Source organism: Centruroides vittatus, unplaced genomic scaffold (assembly GCF_030686945.1).
Source record: "Centruroides vittatus isolate TY-2023 unplaced genomic scaffold, ASM3068694v2 contig_900, whole genome shotgun sequence".
Taxonomy (NCBI): Eukaryota; Metazoa; Arthropoda; class Arachnida; order Scorpiones; family Buthidae; genus Centruroides; species Centruroides vittatus.
The window spans coordinates 2588808-2603598 of record NW_027122591.1 but is presented as its reverse complement, the minus strand read 5'-3'; the positions used below and the strand labels follow the sequence as shown (position 1 = coordinate 2603598).

The following is a 14791-nucleotide window of genomic DNA, read 5'->3' as shown; positions in this document are numbered from 1 at the left end:
CAAATGGATAAGACCATTGAACACTGGAACTAGAACTGTTCTGGAGATTGTATCGAATAATACAAATTTTCTTTTCGAGTTGTTGTGTCCCGGTTAAAATGATTTTTGACGCGTATATGTCGAGAAGTTTTATTATAAAATTAATAATGTGCATGCATATGCCTAAAAATCTTTGAAAAGCATCTATGTATTAAGACTGAAGAGAAGCTATTATGTCCGAAAAGCATATGGAAAAATGAATACATAGAAAAAATAATTGTGTCTGAAGGTCATTCTGCAAAATTATTAAAATGGAGGAAAATACATTAATAAAACATGTACTATTCATAAAATCAAAATATTTATTTAATTAAGAGACCTAATTTGATTTTTAAATGAATGACGATTATTTTTCTGTTTTTTACACAACTGAAAGCAGTCGAACATATAATGAAAATAACGTAACACGGAATTACAAACGAAAAAAACACTTGTATTTTCGATCAGGTTCTGGCAACACTTCAACGCTAACGAATCTCGACTAACCACGATTGCGACGAGATTGTTATCGTGTTTTAAAAACTTGTTTAAATTAAGGTAAATAATTTATTATTTGTTAACTAATTAAATTAATTTGTTAAATCCTGTTAATTAGGTAGTTAATCGTGCAGTTTAATTATTAAAAAAACTAAAATTACCGAGAAATTTCGTTAACTGAGATGCGCCCCCTGTAGGCGGATGAGAATATTTGCTATTTGGTTTTACTGTCTTAATGAATGGTAAAAGTAGTCCGTTGATTTCGTTTCTGTCGCTCCGAAGATAAAACGATGGCCGAAAAAGTGACGCCAACTAATCAGTCTGCGTTATTAGAACAATATTTGATGCTTGCAAAGTTAAAAGGATCATCCGCTGTCGAGTTGATACGTCAGGTATTGGAAGCGCCCTCCATATACGTGTTTGGAGAATTGCTCGATCTTCCATCCATTCAGGAGCTCAAAGGAGGACCCGATGATGCTTATTATCAGCTTCTAAACTTGTTTGCGTACGGAACTTACTCTAATTATCTAGAAAATGCCGCCCATCTTCCACCTCTCACTCCTTCTATGGTGGCCAAGTTGAGACACTTGACAATAGTGTCTCTTGCTACTAAATCTAAATGCATTCCTTACTCGACCCTTCTAAAAGAGCTAGACTTAAAAAATCTGCGCGAGTTGGAAGATCTGATCATCGAAGTCATCTACGCAGACGTGGTCAGCGGCAAATTAGACCAGAAGAACAATCAGCTGGAAATAGACTACACCATTGGAAGGGACATCCGCGCCGACGACATCGACTCGGTGGTGGCCGTATTGCAGGAGTGGTGCGACGGCTGCGAGATGGTGCTGAGCAACATCGAGACTCAGATAACGAAGGCCAACGCTCTGAAGGACGGGCACGTCAAGCTGAAGCAGCAGATCGAAACCGAAGTCACGAATATTAAGAAATCGTTAAAGGCGCAGGCTCAAGATAGCGAAGATCAAATGACCGGGGATATAAGAGATGGAAGTTTGTTGGATAAACCTAGTAGAAAGCAGGCAAAGAGTAAAATTAGAGGAACTGGAAAATTTTGGCAGAAATAAATATTTGTACATCTGTATTTAGCATTCAGATTGATAATTATTGCCTTATGTTAATAAAAAGATAATACTTTGATTTTGTGCACATGTTTATTAAATTGTATATAACGTGCAGCTGCCGTATATAATTTGATCAAAATTTTTTCAGTAATTTTGAACTTTAATTTTATAAATTTGTTACAGAGCTCCTTTTTAATTTGTATTGAATTTTATCCTGTTTCAAAAATAATTACTTATGATATTTTGTGATTTAATTCAAAATATAAACTTCTTTATTACAATAAATAATTTATTTAAAAGAAACTTGTGGATGATTGAGTAACAATTATCTTGAATTCATACTTTAAAAATCTTGCTTATATGAACATTAAAGGTTGTCTGTAGTATATAAGACAGAAAATATAAAGAAAAAATGATTTTATTGAGAAAATCAGAAAATTTTGAAATATAAAATCAAAAATTATATCAGAATAGTAGTAGTAGTGATAAATTTATACATTTTTTTCTTCAGGTGCAATCATGTCGGTCGGAATAGGTAAGATGAGACTGCGGAAGGAAAAGTCCGGGGAAGTTATCGCATACAGCGACGTGGCGGTGCGTCACAATGCCGCCATCCTCGAATACTGTCGGACCTCCATGTCCGCTCTCTCCGGTTGCACTGCCGGACTGCTGGGGCTGACTGCGCTCTACGGTTTCGTCTTTTATTTTGTTATGGCAATAGGATTGTGGTTAATGTTTCTAATGAAAGCCGGAATGGAATGGAAGAAATATTTTCGAAGCCGAAGTGCCTTGCTGAGCAGCGGTTTGTTTGGTGGCATATTCACATACATTTTGTTTTGGACATTTTTGTATGGAATGGTTCATGTTTATTGAAAATAAGACATTATTAAATTAATATAATTATTTAAAAAAGTAATTTTCACATTAAATAATTATTATACCTTCTATACATATGTCCATATGATAAGTTTTGTTGGTGAACACATTTAAAATTGGGACCTGAATTGTAAATGCCATCATAAACCATTTTCTTATAAATAAGGTTAATGTAGAAAATAAATTTTCGAAATTTGTCATTTATGAATTTTATTTACTTTTAAATATTTTTTAATTTAAGCACAATTGCACTTATTTTCATATAATTCAAATGTATTAAGATTTTGGAAATATTAAATTTCAAGTAGAAATAATGCAAAGTTAATTGAAATATAAATATATATACAGTATACAAAATTGTTAACAGTTTTAATCTCCTCGTGATTTAATTGTCTCGTTGCAGTAACATCTCTTATCGAGATTCCAATTTGAATCCGACGAAGAGCTCATAATTTACAGTGGGTAAACATGGAGCATTGCTTTCTGTTCATCATACTTATTGGCCTATAGCTTTAGTGTGTTAGTGTGTTGCTTAACTAATCAATAGACCATGTTTGTAAAAAACAAAAATAAAGTTTAATGTAAATCATTTTTTATTAACATTTTCTTACAGCAAGGATTATCCGAGCCAGCGATTAACTTTCCTTTGATTTATTTTCGTGAAAACAAAAATAGTCCATCCTTACTGTTTATCAGAATGAATTCAGAATCAATCATTATATAAAAACATAAGCATTGATCTCCTGCTACGTATTCGTGATAAAATTGAAATTTTAGAGGAGCTGTTGTACCGACAGAATAAACTGAATCAAACACTTTACAAAAATCAATAATAGTAATAAATGGAATGTCTATATTTTTCATTCTACTCTGTTTTATGTTACGTAATATGTTCTACAGTTATGTTTGGTTTAATTTATGCTTCTCATTAGCTCTTTTCATTAATTTCTGTTTATTATGTATGGAATAAATAAACTCAAAATTTTATAAAAAAATATAATATACAAAAACAATTACTCCCCAGTTGTTATAGTTCAAAAAGTTGCATTGTACTGGCCATAAATTATATAATGCAGATATGGATGGGTGGGTATGCAGGTATTACGAAGGTGTCAGAACGTTTACAAAAATGTTAGGTAATGCTAGGGTCTCGACCCTTAGAATGATTCATTTTTGTTTTTGAAGCATTGCATAATAAACTGTACTGTTTGTCACTGCTTTGTATTTTATACATGCAATGTTCCCTCTAATTTTTTTATAGCTATGCAGTGCAGAAATGCACCTGAGCAAAAAATTTTTGTACAAGATTGTAAAAATATTGTACAGTACATTTAAATTGTTTTAATTATAAGGACATTCATTATCAAAAAAAATGTTAACAATAAATTTACACTTGATAGTTATTTTCTTTGAAGTTTTCTCTTTGTGGAAGTCCATCCTTTGTAGACATCATCTACATTTACTGTCATACCATTAAATGCAGTTTGATTCTCATAAGGATACTTAAATGATTTAGTTGTCTATTTTGAATTTTCACATTAATTGAATTTATAGTGCCAAATCCTTGCTCTCAGTCTGCACTTGATGCTTGAAATATTCCCAACGTATCATTGAGAATGGGCATGTTAGAATAGAAAACTAAATTTGTAAATACAAAATTAAAAAGTTGCTGCAATTTTAAGTGATCCAGTTTTAATTTTTTCGGCAATTATAAATGTTAATTCCAAATATTTTTTTGATATTTTATACAGTTATTTGTGTATAGAAATTAGGGTGGCTGTAAATGTTTTGTACATAGACATCCTATTGTTGGTTGTGTGGGCAAGAAATAAAAGCACCTACACAACTTTACGGAAGTCTGTGTGCATCTGTGCAGCTTAGAGGGAATGTTATATACGCATAATTAATAAAGTAATATTTGGTACCCGTGCTGTGTATTATTCCTTGGTACAATTGTAGCCTACAAAGAATAAACAAGCCTTCCCTTTATTTCATTTTTTGTCATCACTTTTGTGATTTTTCTCCACTAGATGCACTGTGTACTCTCCTATTATCAATTTATCATTGTAGAGTTGTAAGTTTCATAAAATAGGAAAATTTCTATAAAATTATAGACTGCATTAAATACTTGCTGCAGAATGGATTGCACTATGTTCTAACAGGAAAATTCACTTTGGACGAAATAGAGAATTTCTTCAGTTCTTCGGCTTGCAGGTAGCAATGATCAGATAAATGCCACCAGCGTTATCCAATCAATACATAAAAGATTAACAACTGGCATCGTTAAGACTTTCCAAGCAGCCAACACCAGACCAACTTGTAGTATCTGGGTGTTAGCAAGCAGAACAAGCAGTTCACTCAACTGTACTGATAATACCACTATTAATAGCAATACAACTTCCACCCCTAGTTCATTTTCTACTAGACCAAGCCTAAGAATTTCTAGAGAAGGAGTTGAAGTATATAGAATGAGAACCTTCGGAATGTGCTCAAACAAGCATTACTACAGCTAGTAGAACATATACAATACATGTTCCTGGATATATTGTCAGAATTATTGAAGAAAAGGTCGACTGCGAAACATGCTTACGAACTACCTGCACCGAGTCTCTTTTACTGTCCCTCATCAATGGAAAAGTCTGAGCTGGATTAAGCTATCCAAAGTCAAAGTTTGTTCTTTTAAGAAGTGTTGAATATGCAACACGTGAAGCTACAGATCATTTACACTGCCCACAAATATTAAAAACATTATGAGATTTGTTTTTATCACACCTACAAAAAAATCAGTTTTGCAAGGCTGTGGTAATCATATCTGTACACTGGCCAGTCTAATACTGGAAAAATCTCTTTGGCCTTATATTCAAAATTACGTATTTAATCCGACAGATAAGCACGGCTGCGGGATTAAAATAAAAATAGCTGGAAAGGGTAAGCCTGTTAGCCAATCAAGAAAAATTATAAAAGTATGTAATTAAAGTAATATTAAATCATTATTATTGTAATGCATATAAACACAGAAATAAAGTGCAAATCGCTGTGTTAATATGTAATTTCCTTATTTTAATTTTTTGGAGTATGTCGTAAAAAAGAAGTTTGAATATAATGTTTAAACCGTAACTTTCTGAATTTAGTTGGTATCTTTCTCGGTACCTATAACGGGCAGGAAGTTTACACAAAAATTGGCCAAAATATATTTATTATTAAATCAAATCAATTAACATTGCAATAAGTTATTGTTTCGGGACTTCAAACATCACTTTTTTCATCATTATGGTGTTGTTTTCATGTTCATAAGTAATACCACTCTAGCAGCATTCTTCTGTGCTATAGTGATGACAAAAATTTCATAAGGAGAAAAATGGAAAAGCTTGTTTATTCTTCAATGGCTGTGGTATAATTAAGAATATGCATTATATAATTTCTTATATACAGCAGAGTAATAGGGAATGGGACGGTAGTTATAAAGTATAAAAATTGAATTATGTAATTTATGGACAGTGTGGTGGTGATTCCATTCTTAAGGATATGAGCTACTACTATTGATATTGATTTCTATGGAATAAGTATATTTCAGACAAAACAAATATCATAAATAAACTAGAACGATACTAACAAATTTAACACCTAAACACTCCTTCCAGCAGAAATAGACATTAAGCTCTGACGTTTTCGGCGTCATTTAGAGGCCTTCTTCAGGAACGTACAACCAAAAAACTGTTCTATCGTTTGAAACCGTCAAATATCGCGTTCCAATTTTTAAAAATATTTAACGATGTAAAACTATAATTTAAAATAAAGTTACAAATAAAATCCTTATCGTTATTACTATTATTATTATTATTAACAAACTAGTGCGTTGTAAACGATGTGGATGTTGTTTTATTTTACATATCAGAAAGACAAAAATTTAATTATTGCCCTTATGGCACTGTAAATAATATTTTCATGCTTGTGAAACCGGAATATAATCGGAGTTAATGCAGCATCCCTTTGTGCTCTCTATATAGATCTCAAGAACTTCCAACGAGCGTAAGTTGTTTCGGTCAAAGGACGAAGTGAATTACGAGATTCTATACATCAGTGGTTCGAACAAAATTTGCCTGTATTGTACTGTACATAAATTTTACTCCTCTTAAGAACTGCAGCCTTACGATTCACATCTCTCGCCTTTTCGTCTACGATAGAGCAGCATCTCCATATAGGATGGCATAGAGTACCTAGATATCAGAGTAACGACATACGAGTCATCGCCGCCATGTTCTGTCGACTGTCAACACGTGGTCTATGGGTTTACATTAAGAAATTACGATTTTTTTTAGTTTAATAAAGCATTTTTACCAATAAAATGCTTTATTTTAAAAAATTCGCCATTTCTTAATGTAAACCCATAGACCACGTGTTGACAGTTGACAGAACTTGGCGGCGATGACTCGTATGTCGTTACTCTAGGGTGGCACCTGCGATCCACGGCCACCTAACCTCCCATGTGTCGTTCACGTTGTCTTTTGGTGTCGGAAATCACAGTACATATCCTTGGTTATGACAAATTTAACACATTTAACACATTAAGAATTCACATTTTACACACTACTAACTCATTTACACACTATTAACACACTTTAAATACACTATTATTAGATTTAACACACATTAAACACATTAAGAACATGTTTAACAGGATATTTACCATTGACAAACTTTCCTCCTCAAAAACGTTAAAGACTTCGAGTAAATTGTAGAAATTTTAAAAAAACACACACCCCTTTAAACAATTAACAACGTGCATAATCCATCTACATCGTAACCAAAATTCGAAATTCACATTATTCCTAATGTTTCCAGAACGGAATTTTTTGATGGATATTTGCATAAGAAGGCATCATTACTATCAGCGCCATCTTCATTTATTTTCTAAAAATACTTGCCATCCAGGTTACCGGAAGCGCCGCCAATTTGTATACCTAGGTTCACATTAACCATTTTGTGTATCAAATAAATACAACTTTTAATAATCGTGTATCTCATCCATAATTACTTAAAATTTTTTATATTATATATTTTTTTAACTTTGCATTAATATTTTTAAGTTGTTTGGTTGTTTAAAACCAAACAACTTAAAAATACTAATGCAAAGTTAAGTTAATGAAAATTCTGCGTAAAAAGATATCGAATGCCATAAAATGGTTGAAAGTAAACAGTCTGCAATAATACAGTCAACTGTTCAGTAAGAATTAATAAGAAGATATCTCCTTTTCTTTTATTAATAACTTTAGAATAAATACACTTATTCCATAGAAATCAAAATATTAATAGTAGTAGATCATATCCTTAAGAATGGAATCACCACCACATTGTCCATAAATTACATAATTCAATTTTTATACTTTACAACTACCATCCAATTCCCTATTACTCTGCTGCATATAAGAAATTACATAATGCATATTCTTAATTATACCATAGCCATTAAAGAATAAACAAGCTTTTCCATTTTTCTCCTTATGAAATTTTTGTCATCACTATAGCACAGAAGAATGATGCTAGGGTGACATTACTTATGAACATGAAAACAACACCATAATGATGAAAAAATGATGTTTGAAGTCCCGAAACAATAACTTATTGCAATGTTAATTGATTTGATTTAATAATAAATATATTTTGGCCAATTTTTGTGTAAACTTCCTGCCCGTTATAGGTACCGAGAAAGATACCAACTAAATTCAGAAAGTTACGGTTTAAACATTATATTCAAACTTCTTTTTTACGACATACTCCAAAAAATTAAAATAAGGAAATTACATATTAACACAGCGATTTGCACTTTATTTCTGTGTTTATATGCATTACAATAATAATGATTTAATATTACTTTAATTACATACTTTTATAATTTTTCTTGATTGGCTAACAGGCTTACCCTTTCCAGCTATTTTTATTTTAATCCCGCAGCCGTGCTTATCTGTCGGATTAAATACGTAATTTTGAATATAAGGCCAAAGAGATTTTTCCAGTATTAGACTGGCCAGTGTACAGATATGATTACCACAGCCTTGCAAAACTGATTTTTTTGTAGGTGTGATAAAAACAAATCTCATAATGTTTTTAATATTTGTGGGCAGTGTAAATGATCTGTAGCTTCACGTGTTGCATATTCAACACTTCTTAAAAGAACAAACTTTGACTTTGGATAGCTTAATCCAGCTCAGACTTTTCCATTGATGAGGGACAGTAAAAGAGACTCGGTGCAGGTAGTTCGTAAGCATGTTTCGCAGTCGACCTTTTCTTCAATAATTCTGACAATATATCCAGGAACATGTATTGTATATGTTCTACTAGCTGTAGTAATGCTTGTTTGAGCACATTCCGAAGGTTCTCATTCTATATACTTCAACTCCTTCTCTAGAAATTCTTAGGCTTGGTCTAGTAGAAAATGAACTAGGGGTGGAAGTTGTATTGCTATTAATAGTGGTATTATCAGTACAGTTGAGTGAACTGCTTGTTCTGCTTGCTAACACCCAGATACTACAAGTTGGTCTGGTGTTGGCTGCTTGGAAAGTCTTAACGATGCCAGTTGTTAATCTTTTATGTATTGATTGGATAACGCTGGTGGCATTTATCTGATCATTGCTACCTGCAAGCCGAAGAACTGAAGAAATTCTCTATTTCGTCCAAAGTGAATTTTCCTGTTAGAACATAGTGCAATCCATTCTGCAGCAAGTATTTAATGCAGTCTATAATTTTATAGAAATTTTCCTATTTTATGAAACTTACAACTCTACAATGATAAATTGATAATAGGAGAGTACACAGTGCATCTAGTGGAGAAAAATCACAAAAGTGATGACAAAAAATGAAATAAAGGGAAGGCTTGTTTATTCTTTGTAGGCTACAATTGTACCAAGGAATAATACACAGCACGGGTACCAAATATTACTTTATTAATTATGCGTATATAACATTCCCTCTAAGCTGCACAGATGCACACAGACTTCCGTAAAGTTGTGTAGGTGCTTTTATTTCTTGCCCACACAACCAACAATAGGATGTCTATGTACAAAACATTTACAGCCACCCTAATTTCTATACACAAATAACTGTATAAAATATCAAAAAAATATTTGGAATTAACATTTATAATTGCCGAAAAAATTAAAACTGGATCACTTAAAATTGCAGCAACTTTTTAATTTTGTATTTACAAATTTAGTTTTCTATTCTAACATGCCCATTCTCAATGATACGTTGGGAATATTTCAAGCATCAAGTGCAGACTGAGAGCAAGGATTTGGCACTATAAATTCAATTAATGTGAAAATTCAAAATAGACAACTAAATCATTTAAGTATCCTTATGAGAATCAAACTGCATTTAATGGTATGACAGTAAATGTAGATGATGTCTACAAAGGATGGACTTCCACAAAGAGAAAACTTCAAAGAAAATAACTATCAAGTGTAAATTTATTGTTAACATTTTTTTTGATAATGAATGTCCTTATAATTAAAACAATTTAAATGTACTGTACAATATTTTTACAATCTTGTACAAAAATTTTTTGCTCAGGTGCATTTCTGCACTGCATAGCTATAAAAAAATTAGAGGGAACATTGCATGTATAAAATACAAAGCAGTGACAAACAGTACAGTTTATTATGCAATGCTTCAAAAACAAAAATGAATCATTCTAAGGGTCGAGACCCTAGCATTACCTAACATTTTTGTAAACGTTCTGACACCTTCGTAATACCTGCATACCCACCCATCCATATCTGCATTATATAATTTATGGCCAGTACAATGCAACTTTTTGAACTATAACAACTGGGGAGTAATTGTTTTTGTATATTATATTTTTTTATAAAATTTTGAGTTTATTTATTCCATACATAATAAACAGAAATTAATGAAAAGAGCTAATGAGAAGCATAAATTAAACCAAACATAACTGTAGAACATATTACATAACATAAAACAGAGTAGAATGAAAAATATAGACATTCCATTTATTACTATTATTGATTTTTGTAAAGTGTTTGATTCAGTTTATTCTGTCGGTACAACAGCTCCTCTAAAATTTCAATTTTATCACAAATACTTAGCAGGAGATCAATGCTTACGTTTTTATATAATGATTCTGAATTCATTCTGATAAACAGTAAGGATGGACTATTTTTGTTTTCACGAAAATGAATCAAAGGAAAGTTAATCGCTGGCTCGGATAATCCTTGCTGTAAGAAAATGTTACGTTGAAACTACTTTTACTAACGGAAATTAATGTCTAGTTGTTTTATTACAGTAGGAAAAAATTATTAAAAATTACAAAGTCCTATCTTAAAATTTTTCTTTTCACGGTTAAAGCTTCAAAAAGTATTTGTGAATATTCCAAAATTTAAAATGTTCCATTCTTATGTAATAAAATGCAAAGATGCTTGGAGCAATAACATCTGCAAATATCTTTTGAATAACTCAAAATATATATTTTTTAAAAAAGGTGAACTAATTTATTTAACTTTAATAATAAGTAAATACTAAGCAATTTGTTAAATATTAGAAAATATGCTTGGAATAATTGGTTATTCTACGTTAACATTGATATTCGATTGATCTAGTCTGAGTTATGACAATTTGATTCCGTGATGTCGTATCCCCGGGTGGCGGCGATTTACTTTTGCCGTGGACTGTACCCTTCACTTCCGATTGACTTTTATTACTCGCTGGAATAGTGAATATCTTAAATTTCTGGCGAAAGTTGACAAAAATTCTGGATTAGAGATTTTGCTGTTAAATACAATTTATTATCTATTTATAAAAGTACATTTAAACATTCTTTCCTCTTGTATATTTATATACATGACACACACATTTCAAATTTAATGACATCTTTGCGTAAGAGAAAGAATTTTGTTATTTTGTTTTAGGAATTGTTAGGTAAAACAAACTGAACTTCGATTTTCGAGGAATTTTTGTTTTTGTTTTTTTTTCTAATCCTTAGATCGAGACACGACTGCGACGTACGATACAAATATAAATTATGTACAATGTCGACGTGCTAATCCATTTAAACGTTAGCTCAGTTCGAATCCCGATCCCGACTCGATGGCGTACAACAACTTGGCACGAAGCATCTCTTCGTCTTTGAATTCGGGTAATTTTAGCAAGTTCATGCAAGTGGATGCCGTGGGTAGTCTGTCCGGTTCGTTTCCGGCATACTGGATACAAAATGCGGGCGAAAGATCCTTAATAAAATAAAATGTTCGTATTTATTTAAAATTTACGAAATTAAGAGAGGAAAAAATCTGTTTAATTATTTCTTTGTGTTACCTTGAATCCGAGTAATGGAGGTCTCGAACAACTGGTCACAAATTTTAGTAACTGCCGCTTTCTTTTTTCGTCAAAATTTTCTACTACTCTCCAAAATGCTTTGATTATTGGATGATCAATGGAATAGCCTCCTTCAAAAAAATCATGTAACAAATTATTCGTTTTTAAATAAATTATACTTGTTGAATATCTGACACAGTAATTTTATGTAACTGTATAAATATAAAATAAGTATTAGTCAATCTTTCTTTTCAGATTTATAATCATCATTGTAATGTAGCTGATAAAATTATGATCGGTGTTTCTTGTCTATTATTTTAAGTATTGTAGAAAAATGTTTACGAGAACCTTATTTCATTTAAGGACTTGTTACATGGAAGAGAAGAGTGCACAAAAACTAAAGGGTGACAATAGTTTTCAGGTATTTAATGTAACACAAATCCGTAAACTTTTTTCTACAATAGCTGATAAAAAAATTTCATTTATCATCAATAATTAACTTCGATGTGATTATTTATTTGTATCAATAAACTAATTTTCTCAACAGCAATATTTTTCTTCCATCTATATTATAGAAAATTTATGACATTTTTTTAAGCTGCTGTAGGCAAAAGAATTATTATAATAAACAAAGAATAGTTATTTTTTAAAGTAAAAAACATTAAAATTGAAATATTTGAGATATTAGACAGAGTTATTCTAAACGATATTTTACCTGCATAATTCGTGTGAATTTTAAGATCTTCCACATCCACGGGAGTATGAGCACCGGAAATCAGAATCTGCAGTTCGTTAGGATCGAACATTCTTAACCACTCCAAATTAATGACGTTAGCTAATCCTTCTTTAAAAGCTGCACATTGCACTCTTATCTGTAAATATTGATTTGGTGAATTATGAATGTTTCATTAATAATATCCATAACTAATGTTCAATAATTCTGATTTATCTTTAAAAAATTTTTAATTAAAAAATGTTTTTTTTTGGTAAATGAACAGCTAATTTAGTTTCAGAAATTAACAGCTAAATTAAATAAAATGGTAATATATATTCATAACAATAACAAAAGTAAAATAGTCTATTTTTATTACATATTTTAAGGAAAGATATTGAAATAAAAAATAAAATCTTTTGTTAAATTATATACGATGTTTTTATTATCAAATATGTATTCAGATTATGGCAAAATTTTAAATAAAAATGCATTTTAAGTATTTGAAATTTTTGATTAAATCTTGACAAATAATGAAATACCTCCAGTTTTCTGGGATGCAAAGTTAGAATTGTATGATTGGCAAAATGTAGACTATGTGAGATATTGATTCCGATTGTCAATATGTGACGTTTTTCAATACTTATATTTATTTAATAAATTTAATTAAAGAATAAGAAATTTCTCTTACTTGTTTGTTCAATTTATAGTCTGCCATTAAATGAATATACTCAATTCTATTGGAATTTGTGACAGGAATACTTGATCCATTTGATTTCAGATCTACCATCTGAGAAAATTCAAAGATAATAGAATTAAACAGAAATTTTCTATTTTTGAAAAATTTAATTAAACATTTAACATACTTGATTTTCTCCTAGTTCACTGTTTAAGACTGTGAAGTCTAAACCAATATCTGAGACATCTCCTGTATATGTTTTTAAATACAGCAAATTTCTATACGAAAAAATTAAGTAATTATGACAAAAATTAAGAATTGTATAATTAAAATTAGCTTACAGAATTTATTGCTTTACCTACTTGTACATTACAGGATCCAGAGATGCCAAGTGATGTATGTCTACGTCTGACGAGTACCTCGCTAATATTTTTGACAGAAAAAATCCAGCAAATGGCAATTCAACAAGCATGTTTTCATAAATTGCCTAAAATAAAATATTTTTGTCACAGTGATTTTTATCTGAGCAAGAAATAAAAAAAAAAGATAAAAATGCATCCTTACCTTTCCTAAAATCCGACCAATAAAAAAATAATGCTTTGTGAAATTGTCTACCAGTAGATGGACACTAGGATTAGGATACAGTAGTCGATCATGAGTAGTTTTGAAAAATCCTCTGTTTGGATCAAATGCAGTTTTTAATAATTCACTTAGAAATTCTCGAAATATGCCACCTCCATCTATTCCTGCCTCGTCTAATCCTACAGCATTTACTAATTGAACCCTCATCTTTAATTTCAGATTTGGTTCTGCAATTTTAAATAATACAAATTCATTTCTCCATTAAATATTTTAATTAAACAAAAGCAATCTTTCTTAATGTAGGCCAGGATTGGTTAATTTTACAACTTGACACACTATGTTGGTTAAGTGAAGACTCCATTGTAAGCATGATTATGAAGTTGTGTATACAGCCTTGAAAATCTCTTGTAGGTACAGTTTAATGTTTATTATAAATAATATATTATTGTTACTGCAAAATAAGTTTATGATTATTAATAGTATAGTAATCTATGCTTGCTGATTGGAATGATGAGGGACTATAAGTCCAATTTCAATATCAATAAAGCATATTTCCACATGACCTATGACTCCTTTTCAACACTAAACCTACTAGGTGTGGTAATTTTAAAATTAGCCAACCCTTGGTTGTGATAAGAATTACTCCAAACTAGAAGCAAGAAACTTTACAAGAAAAGCAATTTTATTTAAAATTTTAATTTTCGGCATTATAAATACTGTACATAAAAATTTAAACTAATTACCATTATCTATTGATAATTTATCAAAGGCATCTTCATAGATATAATTTCTTCTTACTTGTAAATTTATCAAACCAATCATAAAATTAACCATTTCTCCCTGATTTTCTCTCCTATCATTTGCTATTAATGACTGAAATATCTGGAATTATAAAATTTAAAATTAATCTTTTAACTTAGAAAGAGATAGAAAAGCTAAAGACATTTTGTGTCCAAAACTTTATTTTTCAAAATTTTAAATCAAAGTATTAATTTAAAAAAAAGCACAGTAAAGCATCAAAAA

General features: G+C 30.7%; 2 protein-coding genes across 2 annotated transcripts in view; one reads left to right on the top strand and one right to left on the bottom strand.

Moving 5' to 3' along the window:
* The first annotated feature begins 620 nt into the window (after nt 1–620).
* CSN7 (COP9 signalosome subunit 7) lies at nt 621–1671 on the top strand. The gene has a single exon (XM_067281010.1). The coding sequence runs from the start codon at nt 807–809 to the stop codon at nt 1596–1598; it is 792 nt and encodes a 263-aa protein (XP_067137111.1). The 5' UTR covers nt 621–806; the 3' UTR covers nt 1599–1671.
* Nucleotides 1672–11247: 9576 nt separating this feature from the next.
* The window catches only part of LOC136984034 (ubiquitin-protein ligase E3C), a 50919-nt gene continuing 47375 nt past the window's right edge, over nt 11248–14791 (bottom strand). The window contains exons 18-25 of the mRNA XM_067280949.1: nt 14512–14650; nt 13751–13995; nt 13549–13673; nt 13374–13464; nt 13199–13297; nt 12511–12667; nt 11796–11926; nt 11248–11710 (exon numbers count right to left, since the gene is read on the bottom strand). Of these exons, the coding sequence (XP_067137050.1) occupies nt 11540–11710; nt 11796–11926; nt 12511–12667; nt 13199–13297; nt 13374–13464; nt 13549–13673; nt 13751–13995; nt 14512–14650 (1158 nt within the window). The 3' untranslated portion in view covers nt 11248–11539. The remainder of the gene's footprint in view (nt 11711–11795; nt 11927–12510; nt 12668–13198; nt 13298–13373; nt 13465–13548; nt 13674–13750; nt 13996–14511; nt 14651–14791) is intronic.